The sequence below is a fragment of the Pleurodeles waltl genome, chromosome 4_1, assembly GCF_031143425.1.
Source record: "Pleurodeles waltl isolate 20211129_DDA chromosome 4_1, aPleWal1.hap1.20221129, whole genome shotgun sequence".
NCBI classification, from domain to species: domain Eukaryota; kingdom Metazoa; phylum Chordata; class Amphibia; order Caudata; family Salamandridae; genus Pleurodeles; species Pleurodeles waltl.
Window position 1 is genome coordinate 770939652 of NC_090442.1, and position 24690 is coordinate 770964341.

General features: G+C 46.6%; 1 protein-coding gene across 2 annotated transcripts in view; it reads left to right on the forward strand.

The window, feature by feature from the left end:
* Window positions 1-24690, forward strand: part of PPP6R2 (protein phosphatase 6 regulatory subunit 2) — an 891343-nt gene that overhangs the window by 502680 nt on the left and 363973 nt on the right. For both annotated transcript variants that reach the window (XM_069229423.1, XM_069229422.1), the window contains exons 16-17: window positions 23578-23675; window positions 23985-24042. In XM_069229423.1, the coding sequence (XP_069085524.1) occupies window positions 23578-23675; window positions 23985-24042 (156 nt within the window). The remainder of the gene's footprint in view (window positions 1-23577; window positions 23676-23984; window positions 24043-24690) is intronic.

Consider the following 24690-nt stretch of genomic DNA (forward strand, 5'->3'; position numbering starts at 1 on the left):
AGCCAAATGACACTTGTAGTATCTTGCTTTTGCAGGGCCCAGAAGTCGACCTCTCCACAAGCAGGACACAGAAGGCAGAGTCCCTTTTCCTTTGCTAGCCACCAGGTACAGCAGGTGCAGTCCATCTCAGTGCAGCTTCTCTTTGTCGGGTCCTTGGTGCAGCAGGTCAGACTTTTTCTCTGTCCTCTTCTCCAGCCCTTTTTATGCCAAGAAAATGCCCATAGGGGAGATTACGATCACTAGTCAATGGGCTACTAGTTTCCCTCCCTCCTGATGACCACTTCCTGTGGAGTGTTTGCTGTTTGCCCTTCAAATGCAGCTTCCCCTTTGAAGCTCGCCTTTTGGGCCAGCACTGTGCGTCTTCCAGCCAGGGAGAGGTAACAGCTCACCACCATGCAGGTTTCTATTTTGTCCTTTTATGAGAGTTGTTTACACATCTCCCCAAGAGGGGAGAAAGCTGACTCTGGGACAGACCCTGTGTGCAACCGTTAACAGGTACAGGAGACATTGGATATTAAAGTGGCAACTTTTTAAAAGTTGCACACAGCAGCAAGTTACATTAATTTCCACTTAGGCATCACGTTGGGCTTAATGTAACAAGTTGCTTGATACCTTACACTATTGACTTTAGTAGTTTCACGAAGAAATTAGCAGGGCTGAGGTGTCAGCCTGTAACTCTTCACTCACCTATGGAGATACTAATGAATTCCACAGTAAAAACAACACTTGTGTGGTTTTACTGTTGGAACATGTAAAAGCACTTGTTTGATTTTCTTATACACAGCACGCTGCCTTACGGCTTGATAGGCCTACATTAGTGGTGACTTAAACATATTAAAAAGGGAGAATTTGACTTTGCCATTGTTTTAAATGGCAAAGTTGAGTTAGTAGCTTAAAGCTGCCTTTCTGGCCAGCAGTGGCAGACTGAGAGCCATGTTTTACCTTTGTCTCTCCTAGGGTGACGCAACCAGTACTGCAGTCCCTCTGGTGACCCTGTAACTTAAAGCCCATGGGTACCATATACTAGGGACTTCAAATTAAGTTAGCCTATGCTAGTTGGGTATAATGGAATCAAACATACACATCTTAAAGTCAGGGCACTGGCACTGAGGTCTGGTTAGCTTTCCTGGGTCCACTCTGAGTTGAAAAACCAGCAGCAGCAGTGCAAAGCCTTTGGGGGAGACCATACAAAAAGTTATTTCTTTACAGTCCCACTCCAGACAACCCAGTCTTTCTTATTCAACATCAGAGAGCCTTATTGTACTGGCATTTGCCAGCAAAATTAATCCCAGTGCTTTGCCTACTACTCTGCCTGATTGTAAATCCAAAATAATAGAGACATTTGGGAAACAAATTTTCTCATCCACAAGCCTGTTGCTGAGGCCTGTGAATCCCAGCTGTGTTCTGGGCTGTTATTCTCACGCCCTTTGGGATATCATGACAAGGTTTTGCCAGCTGTTGTGGGCAGCCTTCGGGTGTCCCTTACACAGGTTAATCAGGACTGTTGTGATGCAGCAAAATTTGTCATTTGATCTGGATTAGACATAACTGTCTGCTTCGGGCAAACAATAAGTACTAGCGTGGCTTTTCAGCACCAGTCCTGGGTGAGATCGAAGGGATTTTCCAGAGATGTCTAAACATCCTTAATGGACATGCTATTTGACGGCTCTCTCGTTTTTGGCCATAATGTGGACTCAGGCTTTGAACATTTCACAGAGTGCAGAGCCACAGCATTTCACTTAGGCCTTTCTGCTCCCACAAGGCAATTTCACCAGCACTTTGCCCTATCTGTGGCTAAGGTCTTTGGCCAGACTCCTCCAGCAGCCCAGCCAACCTTTCATCCCTTTCATCCCTTTCATGACCAGTGCAGCAGTTCTCAGAAAAACCCGGCAGGACAGCAGAGAAAACCTGCAGCTCAGTTCACTGTGCCTGCAGTAGCCACAACGTTGCTCTACTGTGTCCTTTACGACACGGTGAACCCGACACGTGTGTGTCTTGAAGGGTGGCAGGTAACTACATTCAATAGCAGGTCCTCCAAATTGTTCATTGGGGCTATGCCTTCCCATTTCTTTATATCCAACTACTCTATCGAACACCATCAGGGTCGCTGATAGAGAACATTGTGTCTGTCTTGCAGCAGGCAGTGCAGTTTTTGTGGCCAAAGGATTCATAGAGAGGGTTCCAGTCGCAGAAGCTGGAACTAGGTGTTACTCCTGCTTCTTCTTATGCTGCAAGAGGATGGTGTTTTTTTATCTTATTTTAGATCTTTGCCCTCTCAAAGCCTTCCTTCGGAAGGACAAATCCTAGATTCTCTGGTTTTCCCAGGTCCTGTCTGCCCTAACCCCAGGCAACTGGATGGTGGCTTGGGCCCTATTGGATGCTTATTTCCATACATGCCACAGGGGTGACCACTTCATTTCCACAAGGAATTAGAGGGTGAAGAACCTGCCTCCCTATCACCACAGCTAGACCCCTGGGACACTTTCCATGCTGAGGCCCCAGCAGACAACAGCCTGATCTGTACCCAGCTTGTCTATCCCCTCCAGATAATTCTTCCACTTAACTAGAGCTAGTTGCCAGAGCAGCAGCTTATCATAAGGTGCATCTCAATTCTGTCCTACTGAGGACAGTTTTCTTATTTAAAACATTCCTCCTTGCAACGCACTACACAATACCTCCCTCTCTTAAAAGGTGTATTTTGCAACACACTGGGGGTATCTTCCAAGACCCTCTCCGTGCATGGGTGGTAACTCCCTGTGTAGACAAAATATCTAAGGCTTACTCTTCTGATCCCTCTTATATTCAAGGTCAGCTTCCGCCAGACTCTTGTTGTCCATACAGCTAGAAAAAGGACTAACCTCCAAATAACAGGAGAAGGCCCCCCACCTAACAAAGACAGCAAGAGACTAGACGCCGCGGGCAAGAGGGTAATGGCTCAATCTGCTAACCACTGGCGGATTGCCAGTACTGTAGGCCTCTTAAGTAGGTATGACAGAGCACATGGGACAAACTGGAGGAACTCCTCCAGTATCTCTCTGAAGAACACCATAAAAGAGAGCATGAGTTGGCATCTGAGGGAAAATGGATTTCAAACACTACCATGAGATGTGCCCTTGATGCTGCTGACACAGCTGCTTGGGGCATCATCTCAAGCCTCATTCTCAGACTCCATGCATGGCTGCTCATATCAGGCTTTAAGCAAGAGGTTCAACAGAACTTGCTGACTCTCCCATTTGATGGAGACCATCCTTTTAGGCCTACAGTAGATCAAAAATTGGAGAAAATGAAAAAAGACACTAAAATCACAAAGGCAATGGGCACACTTCAAACACCCACTTTTCATGGTTTCTTTTGTGCACACTCTTAGGTGGAGGCTCCAAACCGGTTTCCCCTGAAAGCTCAGTGACATACAATCACCTATAGAACCAGACACATCAGGTAGAGGTTATTCCAGGTGCTTCTACAAGGTAAATAATTTAAGAGGGAGAGGTAAAGGTCCCGCCCCAGAAGCTACCCCTACCACATATGCAGACCCTGACTTAACACTCATGCACCCCCATCACAAAACACCTTTTGGGGGTCGCTTACAACAGTTTCTACCTATTTGGAGGAACAACACTTCTGACCAGTGGGTACTGCACAATATACAGAAAGGTAATTGCCTGGAGATTACTACCACAATTCCACAGCGCAAACAGACTCTCACCAGAGCACATAAAACTGCTCATGGAAGAGATATAGTCCCTCCTTTTCAAAGGTGCCATCGAAGTAGTACCACTCCAACAGCAAAGGGTTAGGAGTGTACTCCCTGTAAAAATGGTTCTCTTAGGTCAATTCTGAACCTGAGGCCTCTCAACAAACAAATTCACTCTGACCTTTTCCATATGGTCACCCTCCAAGACGTCATACCTGTTCCTACAGCAAGCCGAATTTATGACCGCACTTGACCTGAAAGATGCGTATTTTCACATACCTATACACCTAGCGCATTGGCGTTACCTCAGGGTTGGGGTCAATGGCAAACACAATCACTTCACTTTACTCCCCTTTGGAGTCAATACAGCTCCATGAGTATTCACAAAGTGCCTCGCAGTAGTAGGCACTCAACTACGGAGGTATGGCTTTCACGTCCTCCCTTATCAAGATGACTGGCTCATCAAGAGTTCTACCCACCAGTTATGCATCGAAAACACTCCGATCACTTTACATTTTCTACATAAGTTGGGATTCACAATCAGTACCTTAAAATCATACCTCCCACCACAGCAAATTCAACCATACCTAGGAGCAATTCTGAACTAAGAAAAAGGGTTGGCTTACCCAGTGCAGCAACAATACAGGCTTTTCAGACACTCCTTCTGCAATTTCAACCAGATTGCCAGGTTACAGCCATAACAGTTACACATCTTCTAGGCTTGATGGTCTGCCGGTATTGGCAAAGAGCAGGAATGTGTAGCTTAACAATGATCTCCATCAGAGGATCTTTGGGATGATCTAGTGCTGGTCAACCTCCAAACTTGTCACACTCTCCTATGGTGGAACTACAAAAACGTGTTGCAGGGGTGGCATTTCCTCTACCCAGTTCTGCAGGAGGCCATCACAACAGGTCGCTTTCCTCATGGGATGGTGGGTACATTTCCAAATTTTGACCATCCAAGACCACTGGAAACGCAAACTTCAGGGCTTTCACATCAATTAGTTAAAGAGCTTCTAGCAGTTCAACTAGCATTGAAAGCATTTCTTTCTTGTTTCTGTTTGCACAGACAACACCACAGCCATGTTTTATTGACAGAAACAGGTGGGGACTTGGTCTTCACAACTCTCTTGGGTACCCCAACAAATTTGGAGGTGGGCTCTGTCACAAAATACACCTACTAGCAGAACACTTCGTGGGAACGGGCAACAACTTTCTCAGCAGGATGCGGCAACAACTCCGTTAGTAGGAACTACACCTGCAGGAGCTCCACCAATACTTCCAGCAGTGGGGCTTTCTCCAAATAGACCTATTTGCAACTGCAGAAAACTCAACGTGCCCAAACGTCTCTTCCAGATACCCACAAACACAGTCCAAAGGCAATGCACTATGGATGAACCGGTCAGGGATATTTGCCTAAGCTTTTCCTGCTCTTCCCTGCTTTAAGTTCAGGGGTTAAGGCAAACATCCCTAACCCTCATTCTGGTAGCACCCACCTGGGTTCCCCAACCATGGCTCATGACATACATTGAAGTATTGGTAGTTCCTCACAAGAGACTCCCAATTAGGCCGCACATTCTCATGCAGAACCATGGAGTATTACCTCACCCAAACGCCAAGTCACTCAACCTTGTGATCTGGTTCCTGAAGTCCTAGAATTTGGATATGTTAGACTATCCCGGAATGTATGGCCATTCTCATAGAAATACGTAGGCCTACTACATGTTTATTCTATGCAGCTAAATGGAAAAGTTTTATCCACTATTGCCACTCAGAGCAAATTGATATGTTCATACTAGCGGTACTGAACAAGTTTAGTTTATAAGATTTGTAAAGCGCATGGCGACCCTAAGGCATCCCAGCGCTAAAAGCAGCAACGCACAAATAGGAGGGGGGGATCAATGCTAATTACAGAATAATTTTTTTTTTAGCTTTTTCCTAAAGAGGTGCTCGGAGGATTCATTACGGAGCTCCAAAGGAAGGGTATTCCAAAGGTGGGAGGCCTTACTGGAAAAAGAATTGTTGCCCCAGGCTCTCTTAGATCGAGAAATGTGTGCATACCTAAGAGAGGAGGAACGTAAGTTCCTAGAAGGAGTATGCAGGGAGATCCGTTTCCTTAGAGAGATGGGACCTTTACCATGTAGGGCCCTATGGACAATGCAGAGAGATTTAAAATGGATCCGTTCTTTGATGGGGAGCCAGTGGAGGGTGGAGATAGCCAATTTGGCGGATGAATATTTTGAGGAGTGAGTAAGGAGCCTGGCATGTGAAATTGTCAACTGGCATTTACTTCTATAATGCTTCACCTTGCGGCTGTGTCTGCTTACTTCCAAAATAGACAGTATACGTCTATTTTTAAAATTCAAGCTTGCAAAGTCTGCATGGAAGGCGTCAAAGTGTAATGCCTCCCCAAACCACCTCAGCCCTGTCATGGAACCTCACTATCGTTCTCACTAGGCTTATGGGGTCCCCCTGTTGAGCCGCTTCACTAGTGTCCACTCCTTGGTAAGTGGCTTTTCTAGTCACTATTACTTCCTTACGGCTTAGCAAATTCTATGGATTGACCTTAGAAGAACCTTTCTTTCTGGTGCATAAAGACAAGGTTGTCCTCCGTATCAATCCATGGCCTTCATAGGGAATATTCCAACACACATTCACAAAACACTACTGTGTAGATGTGTTTGCACACAAACAGACCAAAGTAGGTCAAGCAGTAGTCCGTACCCTTTTTCCATCCAGTGCAACACCCACAGGTTAGGCACCGCTTCAGGGAGGACTGCTTTGCAGTCTATGCACAGTATGTGTATCCATAGCCACACTTTCCTTGAATGGAAAATGTTACTTACCCAGTAGACATCCGTTTGAGTCCTGCAGTGCCGTAGATTCACATGTGTCCAACTGCCTCCCTGGACACATGTGGCCGTTGCAGTAACCTCTCTCGTCTTGTCACTTTTGCATGGACATAAATCTATGTACAACATCACTCCATCCTTACCCACCTTACGGCAGAAAACAATCTAACAATGGAGTTGGTGCCAATGCGCATTTCCAGCAAGAGGAGTCACATGACCTTGTGACTCTTAAAAACTTCTTCAAAGAAAAACAAATTAAACACATCCATCATGTCACAAACAGATGTCTACTGGGTAAATAACATTTTCCTTCCTGTGGATACTCCGTCTAACCGCAGATTTCTCACTGACTCACACACTTCTCTTCTGGAAACTGGACTCTATTTCCATCTAAAAATGTCTGTCTAGGTATCTTTGCACTAGTCATGCCAATAAGGCGATAGACTGCATCTGAAGGCACAATCAGCTTCAGAAAGCAGTTAACTGCAGCACACATGAGTTCCACTCATATGTGGCTCCGCTTGTCACTTCCAGGGCAGAATGATGTTGACGTGGAGCCACCCGACACGACATACAGGTGAGCAGGAATACTGCTTTAAAAGTTTCTGGATCCAGTGTAATGGTCTCTTTTCCAATTTAAAAAGGGTCCAAGCTAAAGAGCTGCCCACTGATTTCTCAAATTGTTAGACTCAGTGTCTAGTGCGACTGTCAACAAAGAAATGGAGGGGACGTTGACAACACAGGTGTTGCTTACATGCAGATCCTTCTTTACTTACGAGGCATGGTGCCTGGGGATATTCTAAAGGTTGAGGTATCTGTGGTTAGAGAGAGAGTATCCACAAGAAAGGACATTACCAAAGCTAAGTTACTTGTTCTTTTGTAAGAAGAAGATACAACACATTATTAGTAGTACAGCTTAATGTGTAACAATGTGCTGAAAGATGGCATGGATTAATGATGCTATTGGCAGTCAAGGAATGACAGTGCGGAATATTAACATGGTTATAGGCAGTTAACTGAAGGGCGAAACCATGGCCAATTATGAAAGGAAAAAGGGGGATGAGTGGGTAGGCGTGGAAAGTTCAGTGTAAGGTATTGGCAATGGGAGGAGGCAGAAGAGATGCAGGAGAGTGTAGGGGAGTTACCAGAACGCAGCCATTAGGTTTTTCTTTTGTATTTGTCTTGCTGTTACATACTCACTCTTACCCTTGCACTCACTCTCCTAATCACACTCAAAACATGCACAATTTCTGTCTTTATTTATACTGCCGCCCCCAATGTGGTGGTCATGTGAAGATGGATAAGGATTTCTCCTCACAAATTTGCACCTGATAGTGATTTCTGCAATCTGATAGAGACTTCTAGCTGCAGCTTCCTTACCTTAGAATTCCCTTGCGTCAGCTTCAAATCTGGAGTTTTTTCTGAGCAGTATCCTGCGCGCGTGCCGTCGTTCAGATCTGTGTGCGCCGACCAGCTCCACGTGCGTCGTCAGCATCGTTGGAGCCATCTATGATGTCACGGTTGTCTTTATAGACGCCGTCTTGGCGCGCTTATGTCAGTGCTTTTCCTTCCGCGCCGGTTAAGTGCAGTTTTAGAAAGAGCTACCCTGCTCTTCCTCGCATTTGAGGTCATCCGAAGATCAGAGGCACAAGAAGAAGAAGAAGAAGTCCAAGTGGACTTCGTCTTCGCCACGCCCGTCGGCCGACAAGGCGTCTAGGGAACGTCGATGTTCCGAGCGCGGTTCTGCGGAGCCGTCGCACGGGGCCGACTCCGCGTCTTCCCCCTTTTCCGGGGACCTGATCGACCCCCGCTCAAATAAGTTTTTCGAGGCCATGCGTCTCGTTTTTGAGTGGGTTGCACCCTCGGGTGGGTCTCCGGGCCCCACTGGGTCAGCAGGGGCCCCTTCAGATTTGACGCCAGCGGCTTCGGCCTCGGCGCAGTTGGGGACCCCAGGATCCGATACCGGATCTGGACCGGCGCCGGTCTCTCACAGTCGACCTCCTTCGGCACTGGGTCCAACGTCGACGATTCCACCGGCGCCCACCGGTGGCAGCCCCATCCTTATTCCGGATGATCCGGAGCCGGAGCGACGTCGTACGATGTCGACTTCGACGGAGCCAATTCGGCCCAGATCATTGTCTGAGCATTATTTAGATCAGCCAGATGCAGGAGAGGAATGGGAGGGGTCTGAGGACCCTTTAGAATCTGGATTGCAACAGGACTGGTATGAGGATCTAGGGGAGGCCAGTGGACTGGACACGTATCCAGATACTGGTATGCTCTCTCCTCCTAATGGGGCTACGGAGGAGGGTGCTTCTTTCGCTATGGTGGTACGTAAGGCAGCTGAGTTCTTGGACCTAGATTTGCCTACGGTGCCAGTCAGGACGAATATCCTGACAGAAGTGCTTCAGCCGGGGGTGTCAACATTGGAGCCGTTGTTGCCCTTCAATGAGGCTTTTACAGACGTCCTTCTGGGTATGTGGTCCAAAACCAGCACAGGGGCTCCTGTGAATAGGACGGTCGGCCGCCGCCATAGGCCCGCTCCCAGCGACCCTAGTTTCCTGACACAACACCCCACTCCTGAGAGCTTGGTTGTCCAAGCCTCTACTTCCGGTGGTGCCTTCCCTTCCGCTCCCCCGGATAGGGAATCCAAGAGACTGGATCAGCTTGGGAACAAGATGTTTTCTTCAACCAGCCTGGCATTGAGGTCCGTAAACACCTCTTGCCTATTGGGCCGTTATTCCTATACTTGATGGGATACGGTGGCACAGGTGCTGCCCCAGGTCCCGGAGGGCGTACATGACACACTCACCCAGGCTGTCAAGGATGGGAGAGATGCAGCCAAGTTTACGATCCGGTGTGGTTTGGACACGACCGACTCGCTGGGCAGAGTGATTTCGTCATTGGCCCTACTTCGCCACGCCTGGCTACGTTCTATTGGTTTTTCAGGGGATGTCCAGTCCAGCTTTATGGACATACCCTTTGATTGCTCTCGCCTTTTTCACGAAAAGGCAGACTCCGCGCTTGAGAGGTTCAAGGATTCTTGAGCCACGGCCAGATCCTTGGGCCTTTCAGCACCAACACAACAGCAGTCTGTCTTTCGCCCCTTTTGAGGCTTCGGAAGGGGTGTGGCGCTACGCCAGCCACAGTTCAGCCACCGTCCTCAGGCTTCACAGCATCCCGGAAGAGGACGTGGTCGTGGTACCATCAGACCCAGAGGGTCTGGCCAGAGGTCGGCCGCCACTCAGCCCCCCTCCACTGCGCCCAAGCCCTCCTAGTATGGTTCTGCGGGATCATGTCCGTCCAGTTGGAGGGAGGATTTGTTTTCATCTCCCTCACTGGCTTTCCATCACCACGGACAAGTGGGTCCTGCAGATCATACGGAAGGGCTACTCCCTTCCCTTCCAGTCTTTCCCTCCTGCTATCCCTTCCACAAAGGAATGGCTGATGGAGGACCATCTGGCTTTGCTCCGAGAGGAAGTTACAGCTCTCTGGGCCAAGGGAGCTATAGAAAGAGTCCCGTTATCAGAAGTAGGCAGTGGTTGTTATTACCGCTACTTTCTGATTCCTAAAAAGAACAAAGGCCTATGCCCTATCTTGGATTTAAGGGACGTCAATCTCTTCCTCAAGAAGGAGAAATTCAAGATGCTCACTCTTGCTCAGGTTTTGTCTGCCCTAGACCAAGGAGACTGGATGGTAGCGTTGGATTTGCAGGATGCGTATTTCCATATTCCTATCCTGCCAGCCCACAGGCGTTGCCTGTGGTTCAAGGTGGGCCATGAGCACTTTCAGTTTACCGTGCTTCCTTTCGGCCTCACCAGTGCACCTCAGGTGTTTACAAAGGTGATGGCGGTGGTGGCAGCTCATTTGCGCAGGTCAGGGATTTCAGTCTTCCCTACCTAGACGATTGGCTGTTGAAGGCTCCTACGCCCCAGGTTCTCGTCACCCACCTCCAGACGACAGCGGACCTCTTGCATTCGCTGGGGTTCACTATAAATGTGCCGAAGTCACACCTGACTCCCTCTCAGAGTCTCACTTTTATCGGAGCTGTTCTGGACATAGTGCAGTATCGGGCCTCTATCCTGGATCTCGGTGAGACAGACTCTGACGCTGCTGGGACTCCTGGCTTCCTGCATCCTTTTGGTCAAGCATGCCAGATGGCGCATGAGGGCTCTGCAGTGGGACCTGAAGTTCCAATGGGCACAGCATCAGGGAAATCTTACCGACGTGGTTCAGATCGCCGAGGGGACTGCGAAAGATCTGCAGTGGTGGTTAGTGAACTGCGAGTGGGTCAAAGGCAGACCCCTCTCCCTTCCCCAACCAGATCTAACGGTAGTGACAGATGCGTCACTTCTGGGATGGGGCGGCCATCTGGGGGCGGTGGAGATCAGAGGTCACTGGTCTCTGGCGGAATCCAGGCTCCACATAAACTTGCTGGAGCTTCGGGCGATCCGGCTAGCATTAAAAGCATTTCTTCCTGTTGTGAAAGGGAAGGTGGTGCAGGTGTTCACGGACAACATTACCACAATGCTTGCCTGCAACAAGCAGGGCGTTGTGGGGTCGTGGACCCTTTGTCAAGAGGCTTTACGTCTCTGGACATGGCTGGAACAGCACGGCATGACCCTGGTGGTTCAACACCTGGCAGGTTCTCTGAACGCCAGAGCAGACAAACTCAGCCGAAAACGCTTAGAGGATCACAAATGGTGTCTCCATCTGAAGGTGGCGCAGGGACTCTTTGTAGGAAGTTGGCTCTGTATGTGCTATTTCAAAGTAAGGAATAGCATGCACAGAGTCCAAGGGTTCCCCTTAGAGGTAAAATAGTGGTAAAAATAGATAATACTAATGCTCTATTTTGTGGTAGTGTGGTCGAGCAGTAGGCTTATCCAAGGAGTAGTGTTAAGCATTTGTTGTACATACACATAGACAATAAATGAGGTACACACACTCAGAGACAAATCCAGCCAATAGGTTTTGTTATAGAAAAATATCTTTTCTTAGTTTATTTTAAGAACCACAGGTTCAAATTTAACATGTAATATCTTGTTTGAAAGGTATTGCAGGTAAGTACATTAGGAACTTTGAATCATTTCAATTGCATGTATACTTTTCAAGTTATTCACAAATAGCTACTTTAAAAGTGGACACAGTGCAATTTTCACAGTTCCTGGGGGAGGTAAGTTTTTGTTAGTTTTACCAGGTAAGTAAGACACTTACAGGGTTCAGTTCTTGGTCCAAGGTAGCCCACCGTTGGGGGTTCAGAGCAACCCCAAAGTTACCACACCAGCAGCTCAGGGCCGGTCAGGTGCAGAGTTCAAAGTGGTGCCCAAAACGCATAGGCTATAATGGAGAGAAGGGGGTGCCCCGGTTCCGGTCTGCTTGCAGGTAAGTACCCGCGTCTTCGGAGGGCAGACCAGGGGGGTTTTGTAGGGCACCGGGGGGGACACAAGCCCACACAGAAATTTCACCCTCAGCGGCGCGGGGGCGGCCGGGTGCAGTGTTAGAACAAGCGTCGGGTTCGCAATGTAAGTCAATGAGAGATCAAGGGATCTCTTCAGCGCTGCAGGCAGGCAAGGGGGGGCTTCCTCGGAGAAACCTCCACTTGGGCAAGGGAGAGGGACTCCTGGGGGTCACTTCTGCAGTGAAAGTCCGGTCCTTCAGGTCCTGGGGGCTGCGGGTGCAGGGTCTTTTCCAGGCGTCGGGACTTAGGTTTCAGAGAGTCGCGGTCAGGGGAAGCCTCGGGATTCCCTCTGCAGGCGGCGCTGTGGGGGCTCAGGGGGGGACAGGTTTTGGTACTCACAGTCGTAGAGTAGTCCGGGGGTCCTCCCTGAGGTGTTGGTTCTCCACCAGCCGAGTCGGGGTCGCCGGGTGCAGTGTTGCAAGTCTCACGCTTCTTGCGGGGAGTTGCAGGGTTCTTTAAGGCTGCTTCTTGAAACAAAGTTGCAGTCTTTTTGGAGCAGGTCCGTTGTCCTCGGGAGTTTCTTGTCGTCGTCGAAGCAGGGCAGTCCTCAGAGGGTGCAGAGGTCGCTGGTCCCTTTGGAAGGCATCGCTGGAGCAGAGTTCTTTGGAAGGCAGGAGACAGGCCGGTGAGTTTCTGGAGCCAAGGCAGTTGTTGTCTTCTGGTCTTCCTCTGCAGGGGTTTTCAGCTAGGCAGTCCTTCTTCTTGTTGTTGCAGGAATCTCAAATCTTAGGTTCAGGGAAGCCCTTAAATACTAAATTTAAGGGCGTGTTTAGGTCTGGGGGGTTAGTAGCCAATGGCTACTAGCCCTGAGGGTGAGTACACCCTCTTTGTGCCTCCTCCCAAGGGGAGGGGGTCACATCCCTAATCCTATTGGGGGAATCCTCCATCTGCAAGATGGAGGATTTCTAAAAGTTAGTCACCTCAGCTCAGGACACCTTAGGGGCTGTCCTGACTGGCCAGTGACTCCTCCTTGTTGCTTTCTTTGTTCCCTCCAGCCTTGCCGCCAAAAGTGGGGGCCGTGGCCGGAGGGGGCGGGCAACTCCACTAAGCTGGAGTGCCCTGCTGGGCTGTGACAAAGGGGTGAGCCTTTGAGGCTCACCGCCAGGTGTTACAGCTCCTGCCTGGGGGAGGTGTTAGCATTTCCACCCAGTGCAGGCTTTGTTACTGGCCTCAGAGTGACAAAGGCACTCTCCCCATGGGGCCAGCAACATGTCTCTAGTGTGGCAGGCTGCTGGAACCAGTCAGCCTACACAGATAGTTGGTTAAGTTTCAGGGGGCACCTCTAAGGTGCCCTCTGTGGTGTATTTTACAATAAAATGTACACTGGCATCAGTGTGCATTTATTGTGCTGAGAAGTTTGATACCAAACTTCCCAGTTTTCAGTGTAGCCATTATGGTGCTGTGGAGTTCGTGTAAGACGGACTCCCAGACCATATACTCTTATGGCTACCCTGCACTTACAATGTCTAAGGTTTTGCTTAGACACTGTAGGGGCACAGGGCTCATGCACTGGTACCCTCACCTATGGTATAGTGCACCCTGCCTTAGGGCTGTAAGGCCTGCTAGAGGGGTGTCTTACCTATACTGCATAGGCAGTGAGAGGCTGGCATGGCACCCTGAGGGGAGTGCCATGTCGACTTACTCATTTTGTTCTCACTAGCACACACAGGCTTGTAAGCAGTGTGTCTGTGCTGAGTGAGGGGTCTCTAGGGTGGCATAATACATGCTGCAGCCCTTAGAGACCTTCCCTGGCATCAGGGCCCTTGGTACCAGAGGTACCAGTTACAAGGGACTTATCTGGATGCCAGGGTGTGCCAATTGTGGAAACAATGGTACATTTTAGGTGAAAGAACACTGGTGCTGGGGCCTGGTTAGCAGGGTCCCAGCACATTTCTCAGTCAAGTCAGCATCAGTATCAGGCAAAAAGTGGGGGGTAACTGCAACAGGGAGCCATTTCTTTACACTCTTTCAGCAGTGGGGAGAGCCTTGGTTAGATCTGTGCGCCTCCGCTGAGAACGAGCAATGTCAGCAGTTTTGCGCATTGGAGTTTCCAAAGGGGCTATCGCTAGGTGACGCTTTTCATCGCGAGTGGAGTTCAGGCCTCCTGTACGCCTTTCCGCCTATACCACTTCTGCCCAGAGTTCTCAAGAAAATCAAGAACGACCGGGCCCAAATAATCCTAGTGGCACTGGATTGGGCACGGAGAGTTTGGTATCCAGAGCGTCTCAAAATGAGCATCGGTCCTCCAATCAGGTTGCCTCTTCGGGAGGATCTTCTGTAGCAGCAGCAGGGGAAGTTTCTCCACCCGAACCTGTCAACTCTGTGCCTTCATGCGTGGAGATTGAGCGGCAACAGTTGATGGTTTATGACCTCCCTCCCGAGGTCTGTGATGTCCTTCTGGCAGCCAGGCATCCCTCTACTAAGTCGATCTATGCCTGCCGTTGGAAACGTTTTGTTTCATATTGTTCAGAGAGGTCTATTGATCCTCGTTTCTTCTTCTCTGTCTAACATCCTTTTGTTTATATTGTCTCTCGCCCAGCAGGGTTCCTCCTTGGGGACTCTCAAGGGCTATCTTGCAGCCTTATCAGCTTTTCTTCAGTTGCCCGATCAACCATCTCTGTTTAAATCACCTATAGTACAGAGGTTTTTGAAAGGGCTTGTGCACCTATTCCCGCCTGTGCCTTTTGTTATGCCCCAGTGGGGTCTTAATTTGGTTCTTACCTTCCTTATGTGTGCTCCTTTCGAGCCCTTGCATAACTGTCCTCTCCGGCTGCTTACTATTAAGACTGCCTTTTTGGTGGCAATTACATCTGCCAGGAGAGTGAGTGAGCTGCAGGCTTTATCTTCAAAGCCACCGTACCTCATGATATATCCTGACAAGGTAGTATTAAGAACTCGTGCCTCTTTCCTCCCCAAGGTGGTGACCCCTTTCCATCTGGGTCAAAATATCACCCTGCCCACCTTCTTTGCACCACCGCATCCCTCTAAGAAAGAGGAGCGTCTCCATCGGCTGGACCCAAAAAGAGCGTTACCATTCTACCTTTACTGCACTAAAGAGTTCCGGGTGGATGACCAACTCTTTGTGGGGTACGTTGGTGCAAAGAAGGGTCGGGCAGTGCAGAAATTATCCATTTCGCGCTTGGTCGTTCTCTGTATAAAGGTATGCTACGCTTTGGCAAAGAAGCAGCCTCCCGAGGGCTTGAGAGCTCATTCTACTAGGGGGAAAGCTGCTACCACTGCGTTAGCACGTGGCGTACCGGTGGTGGACATCTGTCAGGCTGCAACGTGGGCTTCTTTGCACACGTTTGCAAAACACTAATGCCTGGATTGTCAGGTGAGAAGAGAAGGGCATTTTGCCCGGTCTGTTTTGCAGCACTTTCTAGTGTAAAAATCTCCTTCAGACCCACCGCCATGGGTTATAGCTTGGGTATCTATTCTAAGGTTAGGAAGCTGCGGCTAGAAGTCTCTATTAGATGAATAAGTTACTTACCTTCAGTAACGAGGTATCTGGTAGAGACTCTATCTAGCTGCAGATTCCTTACACCCGACCAAGCCTCCCCGCTCTGCGGATATTTTTCTTATGTAGATATATGTATATGTGTATTTATGTGTAAATACGTATATTTTTGATCTTGCCATTTTTGCCTTTCTTAAAGGCATGAAATAATTTTTGCTTCAAACAGTCAAAGAGGTAAAATCCATAATGGTTGGTTCTTCCATGACTGCGCTTCTGGCGTGGGAAGTTGTGGAAAAGAACTGACGTACGCGCGCCGAGACGGCGTCTATATAGAAAACCGTGACGTCATAGACTGCTCCAACGACGCACGCGGATCCAAACAACGCTGCCCGACGGTGCGCGCGCAGGATACTGCTCAGAAAAAACTCTGGATTCGAAGCTGACGCCAGGGAATTCTAAGGTAAGGAATCTGCAGCTAGATAGTCTCTACCAGATACCTCGTTACCGAAGGTAAGTGACTTGTTCTTCTAGCTACCTGCCTCACCACCGTTTTTTGTTGTTGGTTAATGTAGAGAGTTCAATGGCACAGTGAAGTAAAATTACAGGGGCCTCCAGGCATATGTAGAAGAACACATTTATTTAGATACAATTCAACAGGGTTGTGTCTTTTGCCAGCCTAACTGTAAATTCTACCCTTAATATTCCAGGTGACACAGTGATGTAATCGGCCTTGCATTCTATCTCACCAGATATAAAACATCTGCTTTCTTCACACAAAAATGTAATGTAATGTAAGCGACCAAATAAATGGACTAAATATAAAGGAATACAGCAGAAAAGAAAAGTAGAGGTGATAATGGAACAGGAGAACAGAAACAGCAAACATAAGAACGAGTATCATTTGATGTAGTGACGAGAGGCAATTCACCACATATAGTACTGAAATCTAACTGGTGCCCTCTTTCTGTTAGAAATTATGAAAACCTAATATCAAGAGCCTTCTGTCTGCTGTAGTGTTACTTTGCTAACATCACCACTCCCATTCTCAGCTCGGGGAACCATTTTCTTGCATCGTCTGTCATAAACATAATCACCCTTCTTTAACCACTCCCCACCAACCACAGTATCAAAATCCCTCTCCTTATTTAGTGCCATCCTCCTCCATTTCCATTTTGACCATTCTCCAATTCCACATAGTTTTGCCATACAGTAACCTCTTTGAAAGGGTCTTTGAACTTCAAAAGACTTTGACCCGGATTGGTTTGACCCCCAATTATAATTTTTCACCTCATTGCTTACCACAATTCTTCCTCCCTTTTACTCTTTCTAAATGAGCTCTCTTCAGTCATCCCGGGATGAGTTTAATATTTGGTTCTGTGCGCCTCTTTATCGATAAAGATGATTTTCCAGTAGTATCATTAACACAGCTGACAATAGCACAGTGCTTCCCAAACTTTTTAAAACCAAGACTCACTTTTTAGAATGACAAACTTTCACAACAAACCTAGCTTTAATGGCCTTGAGGTGAGCTTTTTTATTTAACTAAAGGACAGTGTGGTAACGCACTGTCATTTACAGACAGCACATTTCTATTGAAATGGACACAAAATTTGCACCAACATACAGCTTTACTTATTATATTGCACATGTAGGAAGCTTGCTCTCTGTATAGTATTCCAAACTGAAGTATTCTGTGCAGAGAGTCCAGGTATCCCTTATTAATGAACAGGGGCTTTCTTTAGCAACCCCAAGGTGCTCTTTTTGTGGTTGCATGTTCGAGCAGCCTTAGGCTTATCAGCAGGGAGTGTTGGGCATTTGTTGCACTCAAAAAGTTAATAAAGGAGAGATACACTCAATATGGAAATCCAACACCAATTTAGAAAAATAACACATGTTTATATTATTTTTGACACCAAAATCAACAAGATCAGGTAAGTACTTTTTGAGTTAGCGATTTTTCAAAGTATAGAAAATACAGCTGTCAAATCTGAGGCATGAGCCTTGAACACAGTAATGTTATCCAGTGTGTAGAATATACACAGCCTAGAGTCACTTGAAGACAACTTACAAAACTGTTCTTCTCGTTTTAAGGTGAGTAGGGGCCAAGGTCTTGGAAAGCACCAACAGTTTGGGTTTTCCTGCCCTGGTGTGTCTGGGTGCAGAGATTGTTCTGGGGTTGGTAGCCTCAGACGCTACACTTGAAAGTCAATAAGGAAAAGTACCTGTGGAAAAGAGTCTGCAAGTGAAACTGGGAGAGCAGTCCGGCAGAATCCAAAGGGGGGGCTCAGCTCGTAGGACCCAGGCTGGGGAGCATGGGTGCATGTCCGGCGGTGTCGGTGGGTTAGAGGCTCTCACAGTTCTTGGTGTACCTGCAGAAGAGGGGAAAGAAACACAGCAAGACGACTTCTGGCAAGGAGCTGACCTCTCTCGAAGGCCCTCGATGTGCAATTAAGTGTTGAGGTCAGGGGTGTTCCAGCTGAACACAAATAAGCCTTGGTGCTTCCAGCTGGCGGTGGTACTCCAGGTATCAGTGCAGGGAGGCTCTGGGCAGGCTCAGCACGTAAAAGACAGGATAGGTTGATGAGGCTGCACTCCTGGACACTCGGATCCACTTCCTGGCGAGTTGCTCCCTCAGTGGACCCAGTGGTCAGCAAAATGGAGAACCGGACAGTCGTGGTTTGTGCCTGCTGGAGCAGGGACTTGGCTCCTCCACTTTAAGGGAGATGCTGGCTGGTTGGTGAAGTGCTCCTGAGGCTTTTGGAGGATGTACAGCTGCAAGACCTGTCAGTTCTTTGCAATTCAAGGTACAGAAGCAGGTAGGCAGGATTTGGTGCCAAAGTCCACAGCTAGTTCACGGTTCTTGCGCTGGTTGGCTCTTCTTTGTCCATCTTCTTCTTGTAGTCAGATGAATTTAGGTTGCTGGTGTCAAGGGGGGCCACCTAAACCCTGAATTTAGTAGCGTCAACAGAAGTGAAGCATAGTGGTCAGTGGGCTACTTACCCCTGGGGTCACTCTGCCCCCTATGTGTCCACTTCTTGTGGGAAGTGGGCATAACTCTGTCCATAGTTCCTAATTCACAAAAAACAAAGTGGTGGAACCCTTCTTTCACGGAGCACATCAGGCATCCCACCTAAGGGGTGTGACTAGCCTGGTAGTGCAGCACGCCTACTTTCATAGCTAATTTCCTAATTATTCTGGTGCCAAATGGGCCTCCGGGCATGGGGTGGCCTCTCCCAGGTCTGGGGGGAAACGCAGTCGCATATCAAAGGTGACAGGGGCTTTGAAAAATCTTGGCCTTGGTATGTAGATTTACTAGTCATCCTGCTGGAAGAGTTATGAACACCTTGCTCCTGAGCAGGCATTATTTCTGTCCTCAGAAAGCGTGGACTCTCATCTCCAGGGGGTCAGAAACACCTCTGTGGTGGCAGACTGGTCGATACCAGTCAGCCAACTCGCTAATAGACTAGTAGGTTTTGAGGGGGCACCTCTGAGAAGCCCTCTGGGTGCATATCATAATAAATCCAATACTGGCACAAGCATGGATTTATTAAGATGAGATGTTTGATATCAAACAGCATAGGTTTCAGTAAAGCCATCATGTAGCTGGGGGACTTGTAATGACCAGTGCCCAGTACACATACTTAAGATGGCTTCCATGTTCAATTGTACCATCTTGTAACTGAAATAGACAGCACAGCAGCATATCTGCTAATGCAGGTATGCCCTCAGATGTAATATAATGCACCCTGCCTAAAGGCTGTAAGGCCTGCTGTAAGGGTGACTTACATATATTATTTGCAATGACTTTGGCATGGCACACGAGTGCCATGTCATGTTTTCACACATGGTTTGCACCATGTCATGGAACCTACAATTGCAGTCTGCATGCATTTTCTACAGGGATTCCTTAGGGTGGCATAATGCTGCAGCCCTAAGAGATCCTCTTTAGTACGCATGCCCTAGGTGCCAGGGTTACCATTTACTAGGGACTTACAGGATTGCTAAAGTGTGTGCCAATTGTACACAATTATACCATTTTACCTTTTTAGGGGATTCAGTGCTGGCACTGGGGCCTGGTTAGCAGGGACCCAGTGCACTGTCAGAGTCAAAAACCAGCATCTAGTAGTTCAGAGATGGGGGAAAAAAGTTGGGGGGTAACCTTCAAAAAGCCTGGTTTCCTACAGCACACAAATGATGTGTGAAAATTGGGTTTCAGTGAATATCTATTATTTGTGCGTCACCAAGTAAAGTGTCTTAATTTGTTTTGATTCTATTACAATCTTTGCTTCTATCACACTTCAGATTTACAAAACATGTGGTTCATTTTTGCTTTCCTAATTGCCGAATGTGTACCATTCATTTACAGGTATTTATATTTTTATTGCAAAAAAAGACATCCTACAACCTTTGTTCACCCTCTCTGTACCCAAGCAATGTAGTCACATTCACTTTTCTTTTCTTTCTCGGACTGAAAGTGAGCGAAGTTTGTAAACACCAATCCCTGTGTTAAAAAACATAAGCAGCAATTTGTGAGTAGACATAGCCTGACATTTGACATCTGTTTTGAAGTGCAGACAATGTGACTAAATACAGATTTTAAAGGCATCTTTATGTATTGCTTGGACATTCACTACCCACCAAAAATCATCTCGCAACCCACAGTTTGGGAAACACTGCTATTGCGTGTATTCTATTCTACACTCAATTTACTCTTGCACTCTATTGTCAAAGTGCCTTTAACCAGACAGTTGGCTCTCTCCAACATGCTATTAGGTTGGGGCTTATATGCTGCGGTCCTATGATGTTTAATGTTATAAATCTCACAAAATGTTTACCATGTCCCAATACTTGGCACACTTCCCTGACAAATGTTTTTCAAAACTCTGAGACTCTGATCAGCCTACTCCTCTTTGACTGATGGAGACGAGTAATTGTCAGTCAGACAGTGGCGGAATATATACAACATTACAGTGGGCAGACCTTTCAAGCTGCCAACTCCCTCCGCTAACATCACAACAGATGCATTCCTCAAAGCTTGCGTAATTCAAATAGAAAAGCTAAACATCAGGGGTCGATAGGTAGCATTCAAAACTGTCTTCTTAGCCCCCAAGGCTTTCCAGACACACGTGAGAAGAAGGAAAGTCCAGATCCAGATAGATAACTTGACTACCTTGTTCCTCCACAACAAACAGAAGGGGAAAAATGTAATGTGCTCTCTGAACTTGAACAGGACATATAGAAGTGAGCGGTTCAAAGAAGAATACTGCTAGTGTCCGTACACCCCCCCCAGATGTAAGAAAAAATGAGGCAGAAACGCTAAGCAGACAGGCAAATGCTTCACACAAGTGGGACCTAAAGCAGCAACTGGTGGAGGACATCTTTCTGAAGTGGGGACACCACACATAGACCTGTTCGCAACCTAAGAAAATACAAGATGCTGAAGCTACGCATCCAGGTTATTCGCACCACTAGTCGATATGGAATACACTATTGGTAGAGTGGTCTGTGAAATTTGCCTACTCTTTTTCCCAATTTCCGTTGATACTGTTTGTGATACAGAAATACAAGTAGGCAAAAATGTTGCCAATTTTAATAACATCATAATGGGTCAGGTAAACATGGTTTTCAGATCTGGTGGAAACGGCATAGTAAAGGGTCATGGGGTTGCCAGCACACCAGGGCCTGTTGATAACACACGGAGACATACTTATCACCCAGAACCAGCAACCCTGAGCCTAGCAAAATGGTTCCTAAGGCCCTAGCTTTTGGTTACCTAGGTCTACCAGTAGGTGTCATTAAAGGCCAACAAAAAGGAAGTGCTACAATATGAAATGGAGCAGATTAATACACTGGTCTACCAGAAAAGGGCCTAGTAAGGACTGGACATGGGACACTACAAAAATCCGGTACTTCACACATTCACAAGATAGTAAACTTTCCTACATCTCACTCAAAGTACACTTGGCAGCCATAGTAGCTTATAGAATGAGAGAAATAAGTGTCTTCACTGGACCAGTTGTCAAAAGATTCCTTGAAGGAGCAAAGAAAATAGCACCCCTATGGTCAGCCCCAATGCCTGTTTGCCTATGTGGAACCTCAATCTAGTACTAACACTGCTAGTGAAAGCACTCTTTCAACCCCACGCATAACATGGGACTTGGCATCTAAATCTAAAGGCTCCCTTCCTGATTGCCCTTCCAAAAGCCACACTTTAACTACAAATACACAAGAACACAGCAGTGAAGAGAACAAACCCACAGTTTATTCCAAAGGTGGTATCACACTTTCCTGTTAGCCAAGCCAAACACTTAACTGCATTCTTCCAGCAGCCTAAAACACAAGTAGAGACGGCGCTACATACGTTAGGCGTTAGAAGGGTAATTAATTACTACTTACCAAAAACAAAGTCAATCAGGGAGGGGAACCAGTTTTTTACGTGCTTTGCACAAACAAGCATTGGTTCCCTAGTCCCTGAAGGATCTCTTGCGAGATGGATAGTCCTGATGATCCAGACATGTTATGAAACAGTGGATGTGATGTTGGTAGAGAAGTCAAAGGTCCGCACAACAAGGAAGAAGGGAGCAAGTCTCTTCTTCCTGCTTAACTTTTCCTCAAACAACATCTGCATGGCAGCCACCTGGTCTTCCATGCACATCTTCAGAAAACATTGCTGTGTCTGCATTCAAGCCAGCAAGGATGCCCAGGTGGCATAAAAGGTACTAAAACACCTGTTTGCAAATACACACTCTGGTAACCCCTGCCTACCCAAGGGAGAGGATAGCGCTAAAACATCAATGCACTGCATGCGATTCCAGAGACGTTTTTTGCTGCACAACAACATGGTTACTTACCTGTTGGAGAAGTTTTGCAGCTTGAACAATTTCTTGATTCAGTTAAAGCCCTCCCGCCTCTTCACATAAGGTGAATTTGCAAAGAAGGGAAACTAAGTAAATATAAGAAGAGAAACCATGCGTGCAAGGATGTCGGCTAAAATTGAAAAAAAAGGATCTTGAGATGTGGACCACATCAAGAGGTTTCCGGGTGCAGATTTCTGACTCAGGCACCCACAGCAACAACAACAAAAATAGAAAAAGGACTAAAGGAAACATTTTTGGACCCAGCTACTGAGTGGCAGAATAATTCACAGCATGCGAATCCAGAAAGGTTTTCATGTTTGAAAGCTACTCCTACAGTTACCATTTAGTTCTTCAGCACCACTACAGAGTTTAGTTGTATCGTATTGTGTTTACATAATGCTTAGTATACCCCTCTGTTGGGGCTGAAGCACTTCCTTACATGAGTAGCATGATACATGTGTAGGATATGTTCCAACTTTACACCCTTCCCATCTCAAAATTCCAGATTATGAGAGTGACGCCCACACTCCAGCTCTCAATATTACAACACGTGCCATAACTGTATCTTTATTTTCCTGTTTCTCTTCTATTGTACCTTTCTTCCATTATTTTTCACACCTGTTATGACTGCCACATGTTGGGCTTTGCATGATTAAGCAAGTTTTCCCTTTTAGCATACGGAAATAGCAAAATGTTGTGTTTTATCAAATAAATTGGTCTAGATGGAGTAGATGGTCAGTCTACAATATTTGTGCATGAATTGCAAGTTTCATGCTTATGATGTTGACCATTTTTCTTTTAGTTTTATTAATCTAAACAGATGTGTGTCATATTGGCAGTGTGAAACAGTGTAGCTGCAAAAGCAAACTTGTTACACAATTTATGTAATGATTTATTTCAGGTAAGCATTGATGTGATAAACTCCTGAACTTTTTTTTAGTGCTACCCAAGAAAACAATAAATGCCAAATAGGCATGACTAGCATTGTGCGACATTCATAAACTATCCATACCGTGAATAGTTTTGTGCCTTCTTTAAATGGTTTGATCACAAAGAAACACGTTTTCAATATAGCCTTCTCCTTTTGGTTATGCAAAATCCTAATTCTAAATCCAAGTTCCAGATAAGGAGGATCATGTCAAGTGTATGATTTTACAACATGAAAAGAGGAGTAACATTAGTTTTGCAGAAAAGTAACATTTTCTTACTTTCCATTGTATCATTTTCCCTTGATTAGTTTCTGCTCATTTTATTCCCAGGCATTCTCAGAATACCAAATCCAGCAGATGACTGCCAATTTTGTTGACCAGTTTGGGTTCAATGATGAAGAGTTTGCAGAGCAGGACGACAATATCAAGTATGTGGAACTGTGCACACTTCTGTACTCCTCTCCTGCCCCAAAATTACATGAAGTACATTGTTTGTATATGTCCACCTTACCATCAGCACGGGAAACAACCTCCAGGACCTTTTGACTGCAGCAATATAATCCTGCTGCATTAGCACTCATTTTAAACTGAGACACATAAACAATGAGATGTGTAACCAGTTTGTCACTTTGAGGCTATGGTAGCCTTTCTGTTTGTTATTTCAGTATGACTCATAATGATCTAAAAGTCTTAACTAAACCTTGCACAGGACCATAATGTAGTGCCTTCTCTTTCAGTGCGCCTTTTGACAGGATTGCAGAGATAAACTTCAATATTGAGGCAGACGATGATAGTGTAAGTATTAACTATTGAGTGTGTGTGTAATATGTTATGCACAATCTAGAACTGACTTTTTTTTTCTTTGGGAATAAAACATATTTGTGCCACGTTTTAAAGCATTACATTTCAAACCTTCAGGTTTAGGGAGTAGAAGGATCCCATCTAAAAATCTTAACTGGAAATCATTCTTGTGTCCTTTTTTGTGGGGTGTCTTTGAATTTTGGCATTTCTACCTGCCACCACTCTCCCCTTTTCTGAGCTTGGGTGAAACTATAACAGTACCATTGTTATGGCGATTTCTGGTCGTCAAACAGCACAAAATGTAATTCCCTATGTCCCAGTTAGGTGAATATCTTTACTGCTGCAAAGCCTGTGGACTCCATTTGCTATTACCTCCTACAAAATACGTTATGGATCAGTCAGGCTGTGGGTCACAGAGAACTCCTAATTTCTTCCTCTAGTGACTGGAATATACTGTTCCCTTAAAAACTGGAAGTTGTCCCTTTTCCTTCAGCTAGAAATCTGCTTCCCATTTTGCAGGTTCCCATAGAGCCCCCTGTGCCTTCCTAAAGTACTGTAATTGGTACTAGGGTACTCTGGAAATTTCCGGGCACACATCATTTACCCTCCATTTTTCTTTCATACCTGTTCACAGTTTCCATT